The sequence below is a fragment of the Hypanus sabinus genome, chromosome 29, assembly GCF_030144855.1.
Source record: "Hypanus sabinus isolate sHypSab1 chromosome 29, sHypSab1.hap1, whole genome shotgun sequence".
NCBI lineage: Eukaryota > Metazoa > Chordata > Chondrichthyes > Myliobatiformes > Dasyatidae > Hypanus > Hypanus sabinus.
This window is the reverse complement of record NC_082734.1, coordinates 22,578,358-22,598,484: the sequence shown is the minus strand read 5'-3', so window position 1 is coordinate 22,598,484 and position 20,127 is coordinate 22,578,358. Positions and strand designations below refer to the sequence as shown.

The 20,127-nt window shown below is 44.2% G+C and overlaps 1 protein-coding gene across 3 annotated transcripts in view; it reads right to left on the bottom strand.

Moving 5' to 3' along the window:
* The window catches only part of pold1 (polymerase (DNA directed), delta 1, catalytic subunit), a 247,573-nt gene that overhangs the window by 62,829 nt on the left and 164,617 nt on the right, over positions 1-20,127 (bottom strand). For all 3 annotated transcript variants that reach the window (XM_059953951.1, XM_059953950.1, XM_059953952.1), the window contains exon 22: positions 7,209-7,311. In XM_059953951.1, the coding sequence (XP_059809934.1) occupies positions 7,209-7,311 (103 nt within the window). The remainder of the gene's footprint in view (positions 1-7,208; positions 7,312-20,127) is intronic.

Sequence of the window (20,127 nt, the reverse complement as noted above, 5' to 3'; positions counted from 1 at the left end):
TGAGGGGTGAGCCTGGTGGTGTGAGTCCTGAGGCACTTGCACCTTCTACCTGACAGCAGCAGCAAGTTAAGAGCATGGCCTGGGTGGTGAGGATCCTTAATGATGGATGCTGCTTTCCTACGACTGTGTTTCATGTAGATGTGCTCAATGGTTGGGAGGGTTTGATCTATGATGTACTGGGCCGAATCCACTACCTTCTGTATGATTTTCCGCTCAAAGGCATTGGTGTTCCCATATCAGGCCGAAATTGATCGGAATGACCCACAGAAGAGGAATTATTATCCTTTGGTTTATATTAGACAGGAGTGTCCAGGCTCTCAGGTCTAGTCAGTGGAGAAGTAAAACACCAATGGGCAGGGCGAATTTTTGAAATGAAGTGAAAAATTGAGAGTGGCTTTGAAAGGAAATGCTTAGATGCAAAGTAGAAATTTGAAATTCCTTCCCACAAGTGAGAATTGTTGTTGGATCTATTGTTTGTTTTAAACCCATAAATTGAGATTGTTCTTCAGAGACATTGTTTTGGGGGAGAAAGTGGGATGATTCAAAAAAAGTCACCAACTATAAACACAAGAGATTCTGCAGGCGAAATTCAGAGCACCACACGCAAACAAAATGCTGGAGGAACTCGGGTCAGGTAGCGTCCGTGGAGGGAATTAAACAGTTGATATTTTGGGCTGGAAAAGCAAGGGGGAAATGCCAGAATAAGATGACGGGGGAAGGGGAAGGAATTGGCAAGTGAAATGTGAAATCAGGTGAAGGTGGGTGGGGGGGGAGAGGGAGAGAGATGAAGCAAGAAGGTGGGGGTGACAGAAGAGGTAAGGAGCTGAAGAGGGAATCTGATAGGAGGGTGTGGACCCTGGGAAAAAGGGAAGGGGGGAAACCAGAGGGAGGCGACGGGCAGGTGAGAAGGGAAGGGGGTAAGAGAGGAGCCATTATGGGGAACGAAAGGAGAAGAGGGAGAGAGGAGAAACTGCTGGAAGCTACAGAAATCGATGTTCAGGCTGGAGGCTACCCAGACGGAATATGGGGTGTTGCTCTTCCAACCTGATTGTGGCAGCAGATGAGGCCATGTATCAACTCAGTGGAATAGGAATGGAAGGTGAATTAAAATGAGTGGCTACCGGGAAACCACGCTTCGTGGCGGATGGAGCGAAGATCACAAGTCAGTTATGACCTCATTGAATGGTGAATGGATTCTATACCTATGGAGAGGAATAAGCAATTGACATTTCAGGCCAAGTCGCTTTACCCTCCCCATGGATGCTGCCTGACCTGCTGAGTTCCTCCACCATTTTGTGTGTGTTTGCTCCTGCCTTGTTAGGTGTTCAGACATTCTTCAAATCCAATAATAAAAATGCCCCTGCGAGCTGACAGATGGAAATTCCATATGAAAAGTACACCTGCCGAACTTGTTCTGAACTTTTCGAATACACTCAGTGGCCACTTTATTAGGTACATCTGATCACGAATGCAAATATATACTCGGGCAATCAGGTGGCAGCAACTCAATGTCTAAAAGTCTGCAGACACGGTCAAGAGCTTCAGTTGTTGTTCAGACCAAACATCAGAATGGGGGGGAAAATGTGATATAAATGGTGCCAGAAGTTTGCTTGAGTTTTTTTTAAGTTTCTCAGAAACTGCTGTTCTCCTGGGATTTTCACACACGACAGTCTCTAGAGTTTACAGAGAATGGTGCAAAAAAAAAATCAGAAGAAATGGCAGTTCTGTGGGCAAAAGCACCCTGTAAATGAGAGAGGTCAAAGGAGAATGGCCAGAGTGGTTCAAGCTGAGAGGAAGGCGACAGTAGCTCAGATAACCATCCATTACAACAGTGGTGTGCAGAAGAGCATCTCTGAATGCACAACACCTCAAACCTTGAACTGGATGGGCCACAGCAGCCAGAAGACCATGGGCATACACTTTATTAGGTACCTACTGTTTATTTTCCTTTTCCTTTCTCATTTTGCCCCCATTCCTAAAGTTGCTAAGATATATTGGAGGTTCCATAGGTACCGACTATTGCCTTGTTGCTAACTCATGTCCAAACCTCCACACTATGTCCAAACAGAGGGAGCATTAGCAAATACGTGAAACACCAAGTAAAAGCAGAAATTGTTCAGAATCATTAGCTGCAGCAGGGCAGTGCAATGCATTATATGATGACTTTAAGTTACAATAAGAAATATTAAAGATAAATAAATCGAGTGAGAAGACAGCAAAATAGTGAGGTGCTGTTCATGGACCACTAATAAATCTGATGGCGGAGAAGAGTCTGTTCCAAAACCATTTACTGTGTTTTCAGGCTACTGTACCTTTCTAATGATAATAATGAGAAGAGGGCATATCCTCGAAGGTGAGGGCCCTTAACGATGCTTTTTCAGGCATTGCCTTTTGGAGATGTACTTGACGGTGGGGAGGCTAGTGCCCACCTGGAGCTGGCTGAGTTTGCAGCCCCCTGCGGCTTTTTCCAATCCTGTGATTTGGAGCCTCCATATCAGACGGGGACATGACAATTAGAATGCTCTCCACCGTACAAATTTGCCAGCACTTTGGTGGCATGCCAAACCTCCTCAAACTCCTGATGAAAAGCAACCCGCTATTGTGCTTTCTTCGCAACGGCATCAACACGTTGCCTCTGGATTGATCTTCAGAGATGCTGGCAGCCAGGAATTTGAAAATATTCACCCTTTCAACTGCTGACCCCCTCATGCATGACATTTTGTTACTAGAATCTCCACTTCCTGCCACGCAGATACTTCATTGAGCCAATAGTAGACCTTTCCAATAGACAGAAGCCTGGTAAAAGTTGCTCAGTACTGCTCTCTGCAGATCCCTTCAAGCTTATCAAATCAGGGGTTCAGAAAGACTGTCAACATTCCAAAATTTCCTTACCCTGCCACCTGTCCTAACCTACCCACCTTTTCCAAAAGGTTAGGTGGCATTTAGGATGAGGGCTAGAGTGTTTGAAGTTAACGGCGCTCTCTGATGAGTGTTTTCGGGAATCCTCCATTTGTGGTACCAGCCATGTAGTGCTTGGGGAAGTGAGCCTTTCAACATGTGTTCTCCTTTTTCAGTTTTGTGAAAGTATTTCCTTATTTTGTGAACATGTCTAATTGATCTCTCAACTTCCTCAGCTCAGAGAGAGAAAGTTCAGTGGTTTTAATGCCTGTGTTGTATCAGGTGTTATGTTTTCTATCTTACAATGGTGTGGCATTGGGGGATACCCACAACATAAAGCCTGTAAAGTAAAGCAAAGGTTCTGAATCCACAGAGCAGGCCACAGAGGAACTGCTCTTCGTTATCCACAGCAGCTAGCTGTTCACACTAACACCAGTTTATTTTTAATCCTTATTTCTGATTTACTTCCCTTTCTTTGAGGTGTTTTGATTGGAATAAATAAGGAAAATTTGGTTTCGGAGGCGGGTGGGAGGAGGTGGAGATTGATAACCACATGGTGTAAATTTTAAGGTAAATGTATCCTCTGGTGTTTCTTTTTGCTAGTTGTACCTTTTTTAAAAAATGTAAGAAGTGATCTGGAATGCAATTTAATAAAAGTGATAGCAGCAGATTCAGCTGCATCTCTGGAAAGGGGATTGGACAGCAAATCCAACGGTGGGGCTAAGAGGAAACAATGGGTCAGCGGTGCAAACTGTGGGTTAAATCTGGGCTAAGTGTGGGCAAAAACCTATGGACCAGTGAGGCTAAGTCTGGGACTAAATATGGGGCTAAGAGAAAAGCCTGAGGCAGTGGGACTACACAGCCCTTTTTTGAAGGACAGCTATAGTGTAATAGGATGAAAGGCATCTTCTGTTCTGATTATGTTTTGCTTTATTTTATTTTCATGTATTCCCAGCTCAAGTCTATGCAAAGTAACCTCACACTGCTCTTCACTACCATACCCAGTCTCACTTCCTAAAACATCTTTTCTGTAGCTCCTTCATGAACCTGCTGTTGAAAGTTGTATTCTGGTTCTTTATCTCGATTACTTGTATTACAGCCAGATTGAGACTACAAAAACCCTTTCATTTCTTTCATGCAGGGCTTTAACAGCTTGTACTTAAAAACGCCCAGTAAGGAACTTATTCAGAACTATCGCAGATCACTGTGGAACACATACAAATTGCTGGAGGAACTCAGCAAGCCAGGCAGCTTCTCTGGATCAGAGTACAGTTGATGTTTCGGGCCAAGACCCTTCAGCAGGATAGGGCCTTCCTACTGAAGGGTATCAGCCCAAAACTTCAACTGTACCCTTTTCCATTGATGCTGCCTGGCCTGCTGAGTTCCTCCAGCATTTTGTGTGTATTAATTTGACTTTCAGCATCTGCAGCTTTTCTCTTGTTTCTGACAGATCACTGTGGTACCACTTTGACACTCTGGATTGGATTTCCAAATTTTTAATGTTGGGGGTGGCATGGCTAGGTTAACACTTTGTAATGCCATCGATACGGGTTGAGTTTGCGCCACGGCCTGTAAGGAGTTTGTACGTTCTTCCCATGACTGTTCAGGTTTCTGCTGGGTGCTCCAGTTTTCTCCCACAGTCCAAAGACAGGTGGGTTAGGGTTAGGAAGTTATGGGCATGCTATGTTAGCACCTTAAGTGGGATGGCACTAGCAGGCTGCCTCAGACTGTGTTGGCCATCGGAGCAAACAACACATTTCACTGTATGTTTCCATGTACGTGTGAACAAATACAGCCAATCTTAAAATAATCTTTAAATCTTTAAAATTATTTTTTAAAAAATCTTTGGAAGCATCAACTAACAATTGCAGATGTTGGAATCTAGAACAACTCACAGGCGCTGGAGGAACTGGGGAGTTCAGGCAGCATCTATGCAGGGGAAAACACAGTCAGCGCTTCCGGAACTTAAAACCTTAACTGTCCGTTACCATCCCTAGACACTGGCCAACCTGCTGAGTTCCTCCAACTTTTTTGAGTTTTGCACCATTATTAATTTGGTTATAAAAACTAAACCAAATGGCTACCTAGAGTACAGAGTAGCTTCAGTATCGGTCCTGTAGAGTTATCAGTATTTGGGCAGCAGCTTTCCCATGTGGCAGTGGATGGTGATTTTTAGAGAAGGCACAAAGATGCTCTTTCCAGCCCGATAAAGGGTTTTGACCCAAAACGCCAACAATTCTTTCCCTCTCACAAATGCTGCTCGCCCTGTTCAGTTTTTCCAGCAGATTCCTCCAGGTTTCATCATTTGCAATCTCCTACTTCTAGTTGTTTTCTGTAAAGCGTGCAGGTTAGGGGTGTGAAGCTCACCACATATGATATCTTTTGCAGCTGATCAGAGTATAAGCCTTCATGATAAACTGGTCGAGACTAATTCCCCAGCCAGAGCTGTGGAGTGGGGAAAACTGGTGATGTAGAATCCCAAATAACACACACACACACACAAAACGGTGGAGGAAATCAGGTCAGGCAGCATCTACGGAAAGGAAAAAAGAAGTTGGAATTTCGGGAAGAGGCCCTTCACTTAGACCTGATAAAGAGTCTCAGCCCGAGACACCAAGTATTTATTCCTTTTCATGGATGCTGCCTGATCTGCTGAGTTCCTCCAACGTTTTGTGGACGTTTTGATGTGGGTTTCCTTCAACCGCAGAATCTCTTGTGTTTGCAGAAACGATGAAACTTGCTTTAGGCTAAGTAACATGCAAGAGACACAGTGCCTTAAAGTGTTCCACCATCTACAAAACTCAAGACTGCTCATACAGATAAATCCAGATGGAAAGCTGGGGTAGAAGAATTTTTGTGAAAACACTCCCTTGGGTACTGGACCTATTCTCTGAACTTATGGCACACTGTGTTGCAATGTTCACCAGCTGAAGAATACACAGCTATAATGCAAAGTTACTTCATCATAATTATCTAAATTACTGAACCCTCATTACATGAGGGTTTGGAACTCCAGTGATTTTAACGAAATGAGCATGGGACTAGTGAACCCAGGTTCAATTTTGCCACCATGTGTAAGGAGGTTGCACGTGCTCCCTATGATCACATGGACTTAGAGCAGAATTAGGACACTTGGTCGATGGAGTCTGCACCGTCATTCAATCATGACTGATTTATTATCCCTCTCAACTCCATTCTTCTGCCTTCTCCCCCTTCAACCTCTGCTTTAAATATACTCAATGAATGATTCATCAAAATAAATGTCCCTCTATTCTGAGGCCGTGCCTTCTGGTCCTACATTCACCCACTATAGGAATCCTCTCCACATCCACTCCGTCTAGGCTTTTCAATATTCAATAGGTTTCAATGAAATCACCTCTCATTCTTCTAATCTCCGGTAAGTACAGGCCCAGGGCCATCAAACGCTCCTCATAGGTCTGTTAACCTTTGCATTCCTGTAATCATTTTTATGAACTCTTCTTGACCCCCTCCAATGCTTTGAAAAAGGAAACAAAGCTACTCACAACACACTAAGCGCAGCTTGAGCAATACCTTATAAAGCCTGAGCATCACATCTTCAAGAAATGAATGCTAACGCTGCAATTTCCTTCTTTGCCACAACTGAACCTGCAGGTTAACCTTTAGGGAATCGAGTACAAGGTCTCTCTTTTTTGAATTTTCTCCCACTTAGAAAATAGTTCATGCCTTTATTCCATGACCATACACCTCCCTACACTAAGCTCCATCTGCCACTTTTTTGCCCGTTCTCCCAATCTGTCTATGTCCTTCTGTAGACTCCCTGCTTCCTCAGCATTATCTTACCCTCCACCTAACTTGGGACTGTCTGCAAACTTGTCCACTAAGACACAATTCCGTCATCCGAATCATTGATGTATAATGTAAAAAGAGCAGTCCGCTGGGTGCTGCAATTCCCTCCCGTTCCGAAGACGTACAGGTTACGGTTAGAAGTTGTGGTTGTGCTAGGCTGGTGCTGGAAGCATGCCTGCCCCACCAGCATGTATTCAGATGATGTTGGTCTTTGACACAAACAATGCATTACGCAGAGTTGCCATCGAAGCTACAGTACAGTTGAGGGCAGCACGGTAGTGTAGTTGTTAGCGCAACACCATCGCAGTGTCAGCAACCCAGATTCAATTCTGCTGCTAACTGTAAGAGGTTTCTATGTTCTCCCCATGACCCAGTTATCTCTTCCAGATGAAGTGTTAGAGCAATTAGAGCAGCCTTTTCAGTGTCGTGTAACAGCTTACACCAGGAGAGCCAAGTTAAAAGCAAATGCAAAAAATCCGTACCTCAGACTTCATATAGGCCGCCACACCTTTTGCAGCTCTGATAATTACGTAGGGAACTCGATCGCCCAGATTAGGTGCACTCCCTGCATCTCGCTTTCGCATCCTGTTAGGCAAGAACAAAAAAAAACAAAATTAAAGTTTTAAAAAAAAGTTTTAAAAAAAGGCTGATTAACATTTTAAGGTAAATTCCAATCAAATCATTCAACTGACGTTGGGCGTAGTCGTTAACACAGTCATTTTAGAGCGTCAGCTGTAAGATCAGGGTTCAATTCCCACCGCTGTACACCATGTAACTGAGTGGGTTTCCTCCAGGTGCTCTGGTTGCCTCCCACATTCTAATGGCGTTCGGATTAGGATCAGTAAATTGGGGGCATGCTACGTTGACACCGGAAGTGTGGTGACACTTGCAGGCTGCCCCAGAGTCATAGAAATCTATAGTGCTGAAACAGGCCATTTCAGCCCATTTAGTCCATGCTGAGTCATTAATCTGCCCCTCGACTCTGTTGACCGATGATGCAAACATCACGTTGTGTGTGTTTCAATATGCACTTGACAAATACAGCTAATCTTCAATCCTTTTCTAATTAACTTCAGTGGTCCTATTACTGATCCCCCCGCCCACCTCCGCAACATCTCAAGTCAAGTCACTTTTTATTGTCATTTCGACCATAACTGCTGGTACAGTACACAGTAAAAACGAGACTATGTTTTTCAGGACCATGGTGTTACATGAAACAGTACAAAAACAACACAGAAAAAAAAACTACACTAGACTACAGACCTACCCAGGACTGCATAAAGTGCACAGAACAGTGCAGGCATTACAATAAACAATAAACAAGACAATAGGCACAGTAGAGGGCAGTAAGTTGGTGTCAGTCCAGGCTCTGGGTATTGAGGAGTCTGATAGCTTGGGAGAAGTGTGGAGAGAACCCTTTTTAGGATGAGTCTACTATTGACAAGCCGAGAACTTATAACTAAACCCTAAAGATTATCAGCTACCTCCTTGAACTGCCACAGTCCTTGCGGAGAAACTGCTACCTCAGTGAAATTAAGATGGGGATTGCCAGAGAAGAAATTGTGAAAAGGGGCTTACTTTTCTGTTGTCTTGTTTAGTTGCAGTTGTAGCTTGCGCTGTACAAATAATACAAGCATACTATGTTGGGCATTGAAATGTGTGGTGACACTTGTGGGCTGCCCCCAACACATCCTTGGATTTGTTAGCTGCTTACGCCAACGATGCATTTCATTGTACGATTCAATGCGCATGTGATAAGTAAATTTGAATCAATAACAGACACTCAGTAGCCACTTTATTATGTACCTCCTGTTCCTAAAACAATGTGGCCACTGAGAATATATTTGTGATCTTTTGCTGCTGTAACCCATCCACTCTGTTGCGCGTTCAGAGATGTTCTTCTGCACACCACTATTGAAATGTGTGGTTATTTGAGTAATTGTCTGCCTGGCCATTCTCCTCTGGCCTCTCTCATGAACAGGGCGTTTTTGTTTTGTTGCTCAGGAAGTCAAAACTCCAGTTGCAAAGGGAGATGTTATGTCCCAGGTCTAGAGGCTTGGAGATGAGCTTGGATTATGGTGCTGAAGTGAGAGCTGGGTCAATAAACAAGTCTTGTCTTTACTGTCCATATGCTGCAGAAATAAATGGAAACCAAATATAATTTCACCTACAGCTGAAGTATCACTCTAATCTGAACGATTCAAATTTGACTGAACCATGACACACCCTTAACCATTTATATCTGTGGGGCCTCAACCATGTCAGCAGATTGTTTTTCCGAAGGCAATATTGTACCTCTGACCAACAGCAGCAGTAGTCTACTGGTTATAAGGATACAGGATTTAAACCAAGATGTAGTCATTTGCAATGCTCCTGGTGATTTTGAATTTATTTAAATCTTACATCCATCCCACAACGAGAGGGAGTAAAATATTTGCATTATGACTCCGTCGCAGTGTACAGATATGCGAACTAATAATCAGCTTGCAGAAAGAAACTGTCCCGTAGCCTGTTGGTCCTAGCTTTAATGCTGCAGAGCTATTTGCCAGATGAAAGCAATGAAGCAGTTTATGGTTGAGGTGACTGGTGTCCCTGATGATTTTCCAGGCCCTCTTTCTGCACCTGCAGCTGTAAATGTCCTCAATGGAGGCAAGTTAGGCTGTACATACCACTCTCTGCAGTGCACAGTAATCAAGGTTAGTGCAGTGCCTGTACCAGACAGTGATACAGCCAGTCAAGTCTTGAAGGTCTTGAGGAATTTGGGGCTTATGTCAAACTTCTTCAGTTGCCTGAGGTGGAAGAGATGCTGTTGTGCTTTTTTTTTGCAGCCGGTGTGTACTGTCCAGGTTAGATCAAATTATCTTGTAAGAGTCTTTGTGGCATATAGAATGTCCTCAAACTCCCAAAGAAGTAGAGCTGTTGGCATCCTTCTCTGTGAATGCACTGAACTATCGGGCTCAGGATATACCCTCTGAGATGCTGACACCCAGGACCTTGAAGCTTTCCACTACTGACCCTTCAATGACGTCGGGCGTGTCTTTTCCTGACCTCCCCTCCCCTCCACAATCCATTCCATGGTCTCATTTACGTTGAGTGTGGGTAGTCGTTGCAACATCACTGAACCAGCCAATCTATCTGAGTTGCCATCTGAGATGCTATCACTAACTGTGGTGTCATTGTGGAATTTATAGACTGCATTTGACCTGTACTTAGCCACACAGTGCAGAAAGGGTAGAGCACTGGGCTAGGAATCAGCTTTATTATCCTGATGCACATTGTGAAATAATGTTTTGCGGCGGCAGTACAGTGAATAAGCCTTAGCCACATATAGGTAGCTAGGGTGCCTAAGACCTTTGCACAGTGTGGAGTGGAGACAGAGTTTGTAAATCTGGTGGGAGCAAAGGATGTTGGGAGTGGCAAGGGTGAAGTGCCAGAGAAGGGGTGTGAGACAGGTGGCAGAGGAGGAGTGCCAGGGGCGGGGTAACACGGGTGAAGACACATCCAGCCCTGATACACCAGACAAGTTCATTCGATTCTAAACAATTGGTTTATTGATCAATACAAAATGACTCTCTGATGCTTCCCACTCCCTCCCCACTTTCCCAAACATGATTCCCTTCTCCCTGCCCCCTTCCCACTCTCAGTCCACAACAGAGACCCAAATTAGAATCAGGTTTATTATCAATCCAATATGCCATGAATTTCTTTTTTTGTGGCAACAGTACAGTGCAAATACATAAAATTACTACAGTACTGTGCATATATATAAAAACTTTTGCACAATACTGGGTGTAATATAAAAATACTGAAAGTTATAATAAGAAATAAAATAAGTTTTACAAAGAGAAAGCAGAACAGTGAGGTTGTGTTCATGGGTTCATGCACAAATTCCTGAGGTGTGCCTCAATTTACTTTTAAGTTAGTGAAATACTACATTAAAAATAATCAGATTCTCCTCTCTTATAAAATACTCCTAATCCATTTGATATTACTGACTATTCAGTGGTACAATTCCTTCAGTGACCCACGAGCTGTGTACGAGTTGACAGTATCAGGAAGATTTGGCCCGACAGGAATCACAACACCAATCCACGGGCAGGAAGGGAGGCTTATTTTTCACCTCGCATCTCTAATAATTGACGAAACCTACACATGCTAGGGGGACAGGATTTATTTAAGATGCCGACCACTGTTAAATACCCTCAAAAAGACACACCCACACGCACAAAGAACAGTCGCAAGTGCCATGCTGCAAGCTGACCGCGAACCGGCACCTGGCAAAAGGCAGAATTTTCAAGAAAGGTGGCGCTATATTTAAACAAAGAGCAAAACTAATATTCTAGCAAGATTATGATGCTCCTTCAAAATGCATGCTGCCAAAACCAATTATACAAGCAATCATACCAAAGGGAACCTTGCTTAAGACGAATAAGAAAAAACACCTTGTGATTATGTGAGTACAATAGAAAAGAGAAAAATCTAAACATTGCTAATGGACTAAAAATAGACCAGCCTTGATTACAAAGATTACCCACTACCCACAAAGAAGCCACAACTGTACATAGGAAAGTCCCACAATCCTTTACGTGGGTCTGATTAATTCTATAATAAGATATCACTGCCCTGAACACCTGCATCAGATATATGCCTTACGGTGAAGGCAAGGAGATTGGGCCAGTCTGTTAACTAAGTATAACCTCTGAGCCTCTTTTTATTTCACTTCAGACTAATATGTTCAGTCAAGCACATTAAAGAGCCTACACAACACTCGTGTGTGGGAGAATGCATACATCTCTCCAAGGCCTTTGGCAAGGTCCCGCATGGTAGGAAGGTTAAATCGCTTGGGTCCAGGGTACGCTAGCAAAGCAGCAGTGAATTGAGGGGAGCTTTTCCTTTTGGAGGACTGAGACAATGTTGTGCCGCAGAGATTGGTGCTGGGTCCGCATTTGTTTATCATCAACTTTAACAATTTGGGTGAGAATGCAGCTGGCCTGGTTAGTAAGTTTGTAGTTGACCCCAAAGTTCAGATTCAAATCCATTTATTTATCACATGTACATCACAGCAAAATGTATCAATCATGTTAACAACCAACACAACCCAAGGGTGCGCTGGGGACAGCTTGCAAGTGTCACCACACGTTCCGGTGGCAGCACAGCTTGGCCACAACATTGAGCAGAACACAAGCAACAACAATGAAAACAACAAAACAACAACAGCAAAATAATCCTCTTTCCTCCCTCCCACCCACTCATTCACAGCGATAGGCCTCCATCCCTAGGACAGGACACCTCCGGGCCTCTGTTGGACTTGCTGGCCCTCAGACATCGGTTGGAGAACAACATTAAATTATCTACATTTACACCAGGATCTAGATTAACTGGGAAGCATGGATTTTAACTTAGACGAGTGTGAAGTGGGAAATTAAACCAGGACAGGACCCTTACACAGTAAACGACAGGGCTTTGTGGCGTGTTGTTGGTTGGACCGGGAGACCTAGAGGTACAAATACATAGTTCCCTCAAACAGCGTCAAAGATAGACTGTGCGAAGAAGGCATTTGACATGCTTGCATTCATCAGTCAGGGCATTAGTTGAGACATCTGGATAGTGGCAAGACCACACTTTAAATACTGTGTGCAGCACTGGACATCCGGGTATAGGAAGGATTTTATTCAGCTGAAAAAGCTGTAGAAAACATTTACGAGGATGCTACTGCCACCGGACGGCTTACATTATAAGGAGAGACGGAATAGGCTTAGGCATTTTTTTTTCCCCCAGACCAGGGCAATATTACAGAGGTATATTAAATTGTGAAGGGTACAGGCAAGTTGAATGGTCAGTCTTTTTCCCAGAGTAAGGGAGTCAAAAAATTACAGTACATACATTTAAACTAAGGGGGCAAGATTTAAAGGCGACCACAGGAGCAGCTTTTTCCAAACAGAGGGTGGAGCAAACTTCTAAAGGAAGTGGTAGAGGCAGCTACAATCCCAATATTTAAGACATTTGGACACAGACAGTAAAGGCTTTGATGGAAACCAGCCAAGCACAAGTAAAGATGAGCCAAGGACAGGCAGATTGATCCACATGGGGGAATCTAAATCAAGCTTAATATCATTGAAATCTGTCATGAAATTTGTTTTGCAGCAGCAGTATAGTGTAATACATAAAGAAAAAACTAAGACTTCCTTGCTCCTATACTTAAATTTGCTTGCAAGGAAGACCAACGTACCACTTGCCTTCCTAACAACTTTTAACTGAAGTTGCTTTCAGCTGCTTTCACCTGATTTCCTTCCTTCTTTTCCCAAACTATCACCATTCAGATAATGTGCCTTTGCTTTTTGAACTGAAGTGGATAACCTTGCTGTTAAACACATGGTCAGGCAGCATCTATGGAAAATAATTAAGTAATTGAAAGGAAGGAGGAAGAATTCAGCTTGAGGTGGGGAAAGGGGTAGAAGTAAAGCTGGTGATAGGTGAGACCAGATGAGGGGGAAGGTGGGTGGGTGGGGTGCTGGTGACTAGTGGTGTTCCACAGGAGTCTGTGTTGGCACCAATTCTTTTTACATTATATGTCAATAATTTGGATGATGGAATTGATGGTTTTGTTGCAAAGTTTTCAGACAATATGGAGATAGGTGGAGGGGCAGGTAGTCTTGAGGAAGTACAGAGGCTACAGAAAGACTTAAACAGATTAGGAGAATGGACAAAGAAATGGCAGGTGGAATACAGTGTCGGGAAGTGTACGGCCATGCACTTTGGTAGAAGAAATGAAAGGGCTATTTTGTAAATGGAGAAAAAAAAATACAAAAAACTGAGATGCAAAGGGATTTGGGAGTCCTTGTGCAGGATTCCCTAAAGGTTAATTTGCAGGTCGAGTCTGTGGTGAGGAAGGCAAATACAATGTTACATTCATTTCAAGAGGACTAGAATACAAAAGCAAGGACGTAATGTAGAAATGTTATAAAGCACTGGTGAGGCCTCACCAGCCAGAGTATCGTGAGCAGTTTTGGGCCCCTCATCTTAGAAAGAATATGCTGAAACTGGAGAGGGTTCAAAGGAGTTTCAAGAAAATGATTCCAGGATTGACTGGCTTGTATTTGATGGCTTTGTGCCTGTATTCACCAGAATTCAGAAGAATGAGGGGTGACCTTATTAAAACCTATAGAATGATAAGAGGCCTTGACAGAGTGGATGTGGAGAGGATTGTTTCTACGGTGGCAGAGTAAGACCAGAGGACACAGCCTCAGAATAGAGGGGCGTCCTTTTAGAACTGAGATGGAGGAATTTCTTTAGTCGGAGTGGTGAATCTGTAGAATTCTTTGACATAGGCAGTTGTGGTGCCAAGTCTTTATCTATATTTAAGAGATTGATAGATTCTTGAATGGTCAGGGCCTGAAGGGATATGGGGAGAAGGCAGGAGATTGGAGCTGAGAGGAAATTGGATCAACCATGATGAAATGGCAGAGCAGGCTCGATGGGCCAAATGAACTAATTCTGCTCCTATATCTTATGGTTTTATCTGCCATGCATATGCCCACACATACACAATTTGCAAACTACACTGGATCATCAAAGAAACACGGCTACTCTTGTCAAACTCAGTTCCTGTTCTTTCTTCGTCTATGAAGGAGGCTTTGGATTGGATGCAAGAGAGATTTACGAGGATGCTGCCTGGATTAGAGGGTATGTGCTACAATGAAAGACAATCTTGCCCTGTTTTCCCTGGAGCATTGGAGGCTGAGGGAAGACTTGATTATGAGAGGCACAGATACGTCAGCTGGGATCCTTTCCCCAATGTCAACAAATCTAATACTAGAGGACATCCATTTAACGGGGGAATTTCAATAGTGATGTGTAGGGCAAGTGTTTTATTTTTACATAGAGTGGTGGATCCTTGGAATGGCTTGGTGGTAGAGAAGACAGATATGTTCAGGGCATTTGAGGTGTACTTCAATAAGTACATAAATGTGGAAAGATATGGACACATTGTACTGAGAATGTTTCGTTAAAACATTTATGTTTATTTTAAACAATACAGCATGGAGTGGTCCCTTACAACCCTTCGAACTGCGCCACCTCAGCAACTTCCAACAAACCCTCTTTAAATTTACCTTATCAGAGGACAATTTGCAGTGACCAATTAAGCTATTGGGTATGCCTTTAGACTGTGGGAGGAAACCGCAGCAGCCAGGGAATATTCAGGACTTTCACGGGGAGGACATACAGACTCCTCATAGGGGACGCCGAAATTGAACTCTGCACTCCGATGCCGAGTTGTAATAGAGTTGTGCTACCTGCTACACTATCATAGTCTTGTTACAGTACAGGCCCTTCAATCACAGTGTTGTGGTTACCTCTTAACTTGCTCTAAGATCAATCTAACCTTTCCCTCCTATACAGCCCTCAAATTTACATAGCCTAGGGGTTCCATAATGGAGGTTTTCTGGAACTAAACACAACATTTGCAAGTATGGAGTTTTATAGAGCTGCAACATTCCCCCCATGGCTCTTGAACTCAATCTCCTGTCTAATGAAGACTAACATACCATGTAGCTTAACAACCTGATCAACTTGTGCAACAAATCTGAGAGATCTATAGATCCCCAGGATCCCTCGGTTCCTCCACACTAAGAATCCTGCCATTAATCCTGCATGGGTTGAGAATAAGAGGTCAGTTATTTAAAACAGAGTTGAGGAACAGCTTCTTCTCCCACAGAGTTGTGGAGGTGTGGAATGCACTGCCTTGGAAGACGGTGGAAGCCAATTCTCTGGATGCTTTCAAGAAGGAGCTAGATAGATATCTGATGGATAGGGGAATCAAGGGATATGGGGACAAGGCAGGGACTGGGTATTGATAGTGAATGATCAGCCATGATCTCAGAATGGCAGTGCAGACTCGAGGGGCCGAATGGTCTACTTCTGCACCTATTGTCTATTGTCTATTCTTTCTTTCTCCATCTGCCACTTCTCACCCCAGCTCTGCATCCTACCCATACCCCGTTGTAACCTTTGACGGCCTTCTACACTATCCACAACATCGCCAAAACTGTAGAGTTTAGGTTCCACACTCCAGTTTAGTGCAAATAGCACAAGAGAAAAATCATTGCAAACACGTTGCAGATAACACTGCCGAAAATCCTCAGTATGTCTGCATGGAGAGTTATGTCTTGTTGCATTTTTGTTAGGTTTTTTTACGTGGAGAGATGGGGATTTGGAGGCCGATGTTCTTGTTGCACTTCATTTGGGGTGGGGGGAGAGGTTGATGAACCTGTTGCCAATCTTTTTTTTGTCCTGGAGAGGATGGGTTTGCTGTTTCTCCCTGAACTAACTTCCATGGTTTTCTTTGTTTCCTGACTATCTGGAGAAGAAGAATCTCAAGTTGTATACTGCATAGATACTTGGATAATAAATGAACTTTTGAGAAAAAATGTTATTTTTAGGGGTGGCCTGAAAGGCTTGTTCTTGGGAGTTAGTACCCCATGCTAGTTCACGAAATGTTCAAACACGAGGAAATCTGCAGATGCTGGAATTCAAACGCCGATAGTGCTTCTCCTTATAGATGCTGCCTGGCCTGCTGTTTTCCACCAGCATTTTGTGTGTGTTGTCACATAAAATGTTCTGTGGTTATGCAAAATGATAAAACACAGGTAAAGTGGTGCTGACACGAGGAAATCTGGAGATGCTGGAAATTCAAACAACAACACACGCAAAATGCTGGTGGAACACGGGAGGCCAGGCAGCATCTATAGGGAGAAGTGCCGTCGATGTTTTGGGCCGAGACCCTTCGTCAGGACTAACCGAAAGGAAAGATAGTAAGAGATTTGAAAGTAGTGGGGGGAGGGGGAAATGCGAAATGATAGGAGAAGACCGGGGGGGGGGGGAGGGTGGGATGAAGCTAAGAGCTGGAAAGGTGATTGGCGAAAGGTGATTGGAGAAGGGAAAGGATCATGGGATGGAAGGCCTCAGGAGAAAGAAAGGGGGGGGAGCACCAGAGGGAGATGGAGAACAGGCAAACAACTAAATATGTCAGGGATGGGGTAAGAAGGGGAGGAAGGGCATTAACGGAAGTTAGAGAAGTCAATGTTCATGCCATCAGGTTGGAGGCTACCCAGCCGGTATATAAGGTGTTGTTCCTCCTACCTGAGTTTGGATTCATTTTGACAATAGAGGAGGCCATGGATAGACATATCAGAATGGGAATGGGACATGGAATTAAAATGTGTGGCCACTGGGAGATCCTGATTTTTCTGGCGGACCGAACGTAGGTGTTCAGCGAAACGGTCTCCCAGTCTGCGTCGGGTCTCACCAATATATAAAAAAGGCGACACCGGGAGCACTGGACGCAGTATACCACACCAGCTGACTCACAGGTGAAGTGTCGCCTCACCTGGAAGGACTGTCTGAGGCCCGGAATGGTGGTGAAGGAGGAAGTGTAAGGGCAGGTGTAGCACTTGTTCCATTTACAAGGATAAGTGCCAGGAGGGAGATCAGTGGGAAGGGATTGGGGGGGGGGGGGGGGGGAACGAGTGGACAAGGGAGTTGCGAAGGGAGCGATCTCTGCTAAAAGCAGAAGGGGGGGGGGGAAGGGAAAAATGTGTTTGGTAGTGGGATTCCATTGGAGGTGGCGGAAGTTACAGAGAATTATACGTTGGACCTGGAGGCTGATGGGGTGGTAGGTAAGGACAAGGGAAACCCTATCCCGAGTGGGGTGGTGGGTGGATGGGGTGAGGGCAGATGTGCGGGAAATGGGAGAGATGTGTTTGAGAGCAGAGTTGATGGTGGATGAAGGGAAGCCCCTTTGTTTAAAAAAGGAAGACATCTCCTTCGTCCTGGAATGAAAAGCCTCATCCTGAGAGCAGATGCGACAGAGACGGAGGAACGATGAGAAGGGGATAGCATTTTTGCAAGAGACGGTGGGAAGAGGAATAGTCCAGGTAGCTGTGAGAGTTTGTAGGCTTATAGTAGATGCCCATGGCTACACCCTTGGTTTGGAGGAAGTGGGAGGAGCCAAAGGAGAAATTATTGAGAGTAAGAACTAATTCCGCTAGATGGAGGAGAATGGTGGTAGAGGGGAATCGGTTAGGTCTGGAATCCAAAAAAAAAGCGAAGAGCTTCGAGACAATCTTGGTGGGGGATGGAGGTATATTGGGACTGGACGTCCATTGTGAAAATAAGACGGTGGGGGCCAGGGAACTTAAAACCATTGAAAAAATTCAAAGCATGAGAAGTGTCATGAACATAGGTGGGAAGCGATTGAACAAGGGGGGATAAGACTGTGTTCAAAGTATGCAGGAATGAGTTCAATGGGGCAGGAGCAAGCTGAGACAATAGGTCTACCTGGACAGGCAGGTTTGTGGATCTTGGGTAGGAGGTAGAAACAGGAAGTGCAGGGTGTGGGAACTATGAGGTTGGTGGCAGTGGATGGGAGATCCCCAGAGCTGGTAAGGTTGGTGATGGTGTAGGAGACAATGGCCTGGTGCTCCTTAGTGGGGTCATGATCAAGGGGTAAATAAGAGGAGGTATCAGAGAGTTGTCGCTGTGCCTCGGCCAGGTATAGGTCAGTACGCCAGACAACAACAGCTCCCTCTGTATCAGCAGGTTTAATAGTGAGGATGGATTGGTGCGGAGGGAGCGGAGAGCAGAGCGTTCGGAAGGAGTGAGGTTGGAATTGGAACAGGGTGTGGTGAAGTCAAAACAGTTGATGTCCTGTCGGCAATTAGCAATAAAGAAATCCAGAGCAGGCAGAAGACCAGAGTGGGGTGTCCATGAAGAGGAGGAGGGTTGAAGACAGGAGAAGGGGTCATCAGTGGGGGTAGGAGAGTCCTTGTCAAAGAAGTAAGCTCAGAGACGGAGACGGCGGAAGAAGAGTTAAACGTCATGGTGTACGCAGAACTCACTGAGGTGTGGGCGAAGGGGGACAAAGGTGAGGCCCTTGATGAGGACAGAGCGCTCTGCTTCAGAGAGTTGAAGGTCGGAGGGAATGGTAACCCAGCACGGATGAGAGATGGGATCAGAGGTGGGAGGAAGGCTGGTAGTGTCAGTGGAGAGGGAAGGGTTGGGGTGAGAGGAAGATGGAGCCTCTGAGGGCCCAGGAGCTGACGATGGGATCTGAGGGAGTGGTGCTGGTTTATCCTACCTGCCCCACACAAGCTGTGCATTGCCACATTCACACACTGACCTTAAAACATGCAATTCCCTAATAGTATACCAGAATTTTGACACTAGCTGTTTTAAAGTATATCAAATCAGAATTGTAATTAAGAGATTATGTGAGGTACACTATGACATGGTTTGGAGCTATAGACAATAGTACTCCACAAATTTAAATCTTTAAGTCCAATTAGTTGCAAACTTAGTGGTTCTTCTGTCACTCTACTGTTGAGATCAAAAAAAAAGTAAAGGTTGTTTCAGTCACAGGAAATCTGAGCAATTTTATCTTAGAGCAATTTTTTTTTTACTTTTGCGCAACGGCTTCTGGTCTTGCAGCTGCTATGTGACCTAGCCTCAAGTTGCTATTTCTGCATTTCCTGCAAGATACAGGTCAACGATTCTGGCAACTCACTGGAAACAAATTAAAATGCGTGTCCAAATGCAATATTCCTGCTCTGTATTGAGGTTGAAAAAAAAACCCATTCATATCCGATTAAAATATTACTTCAATAAACTGACACCACATCTAATGCTAACAATATCTCAGGGTGAAGTGCTTGATGGATTCAATACATTAAAGTTGCAGACGATGTTTGTGAAGCCTAATTTGGAGTATTATGCACAGTTCTGTTTCCCACAGGAAAGAAATCAGTAAGATGGAAAGAGCACAGAGAAAATATAGAAGGATGTTGCCAGGTCACAAGGGTCTGAATTATAGGGAAAGGTTGAATAGGTTAAAACTTTATTCCTTAGAGCATAGGAGAACAAGGGCAGGTTTGATAGAGGCATACAAAATTATGAGGGGTATAGATGGGGTAAATGTAAGCAGGTTGGATGAGACTAGAACGAGAGGTCATGGGTTAAGGGTGAAAGATGAAAGTTTTAAGAACATGAAGTGGGAATATCTTCACTCAGAGAGTGGTGAGAGTGTGGTATGATCTGCCAGAACTGGTGGATGAGGTTCAATATCAAGGCTTAAGAGCAATTTGGAAAGGTACATGGATAGAAGGGGCATGGAGGTTATGATCAGGTGCAGATCGATGGGACTAGGCAGAATAATAGCCCAGCATGGGCTAGATGATCCAAAGGGCCTAGTTCTGTGCTGCAGTGTTCTACGACTCTCTTCGTAGAAATTCCCACTGTCATCATAACCTGGGGGGATTGCATGGTGAGCTCATAATTGTACAGGTAAATCATGAATAATAACATATTCTGAACTGTGGTATTGGAATTTATCCAAGTGCAAAGGGA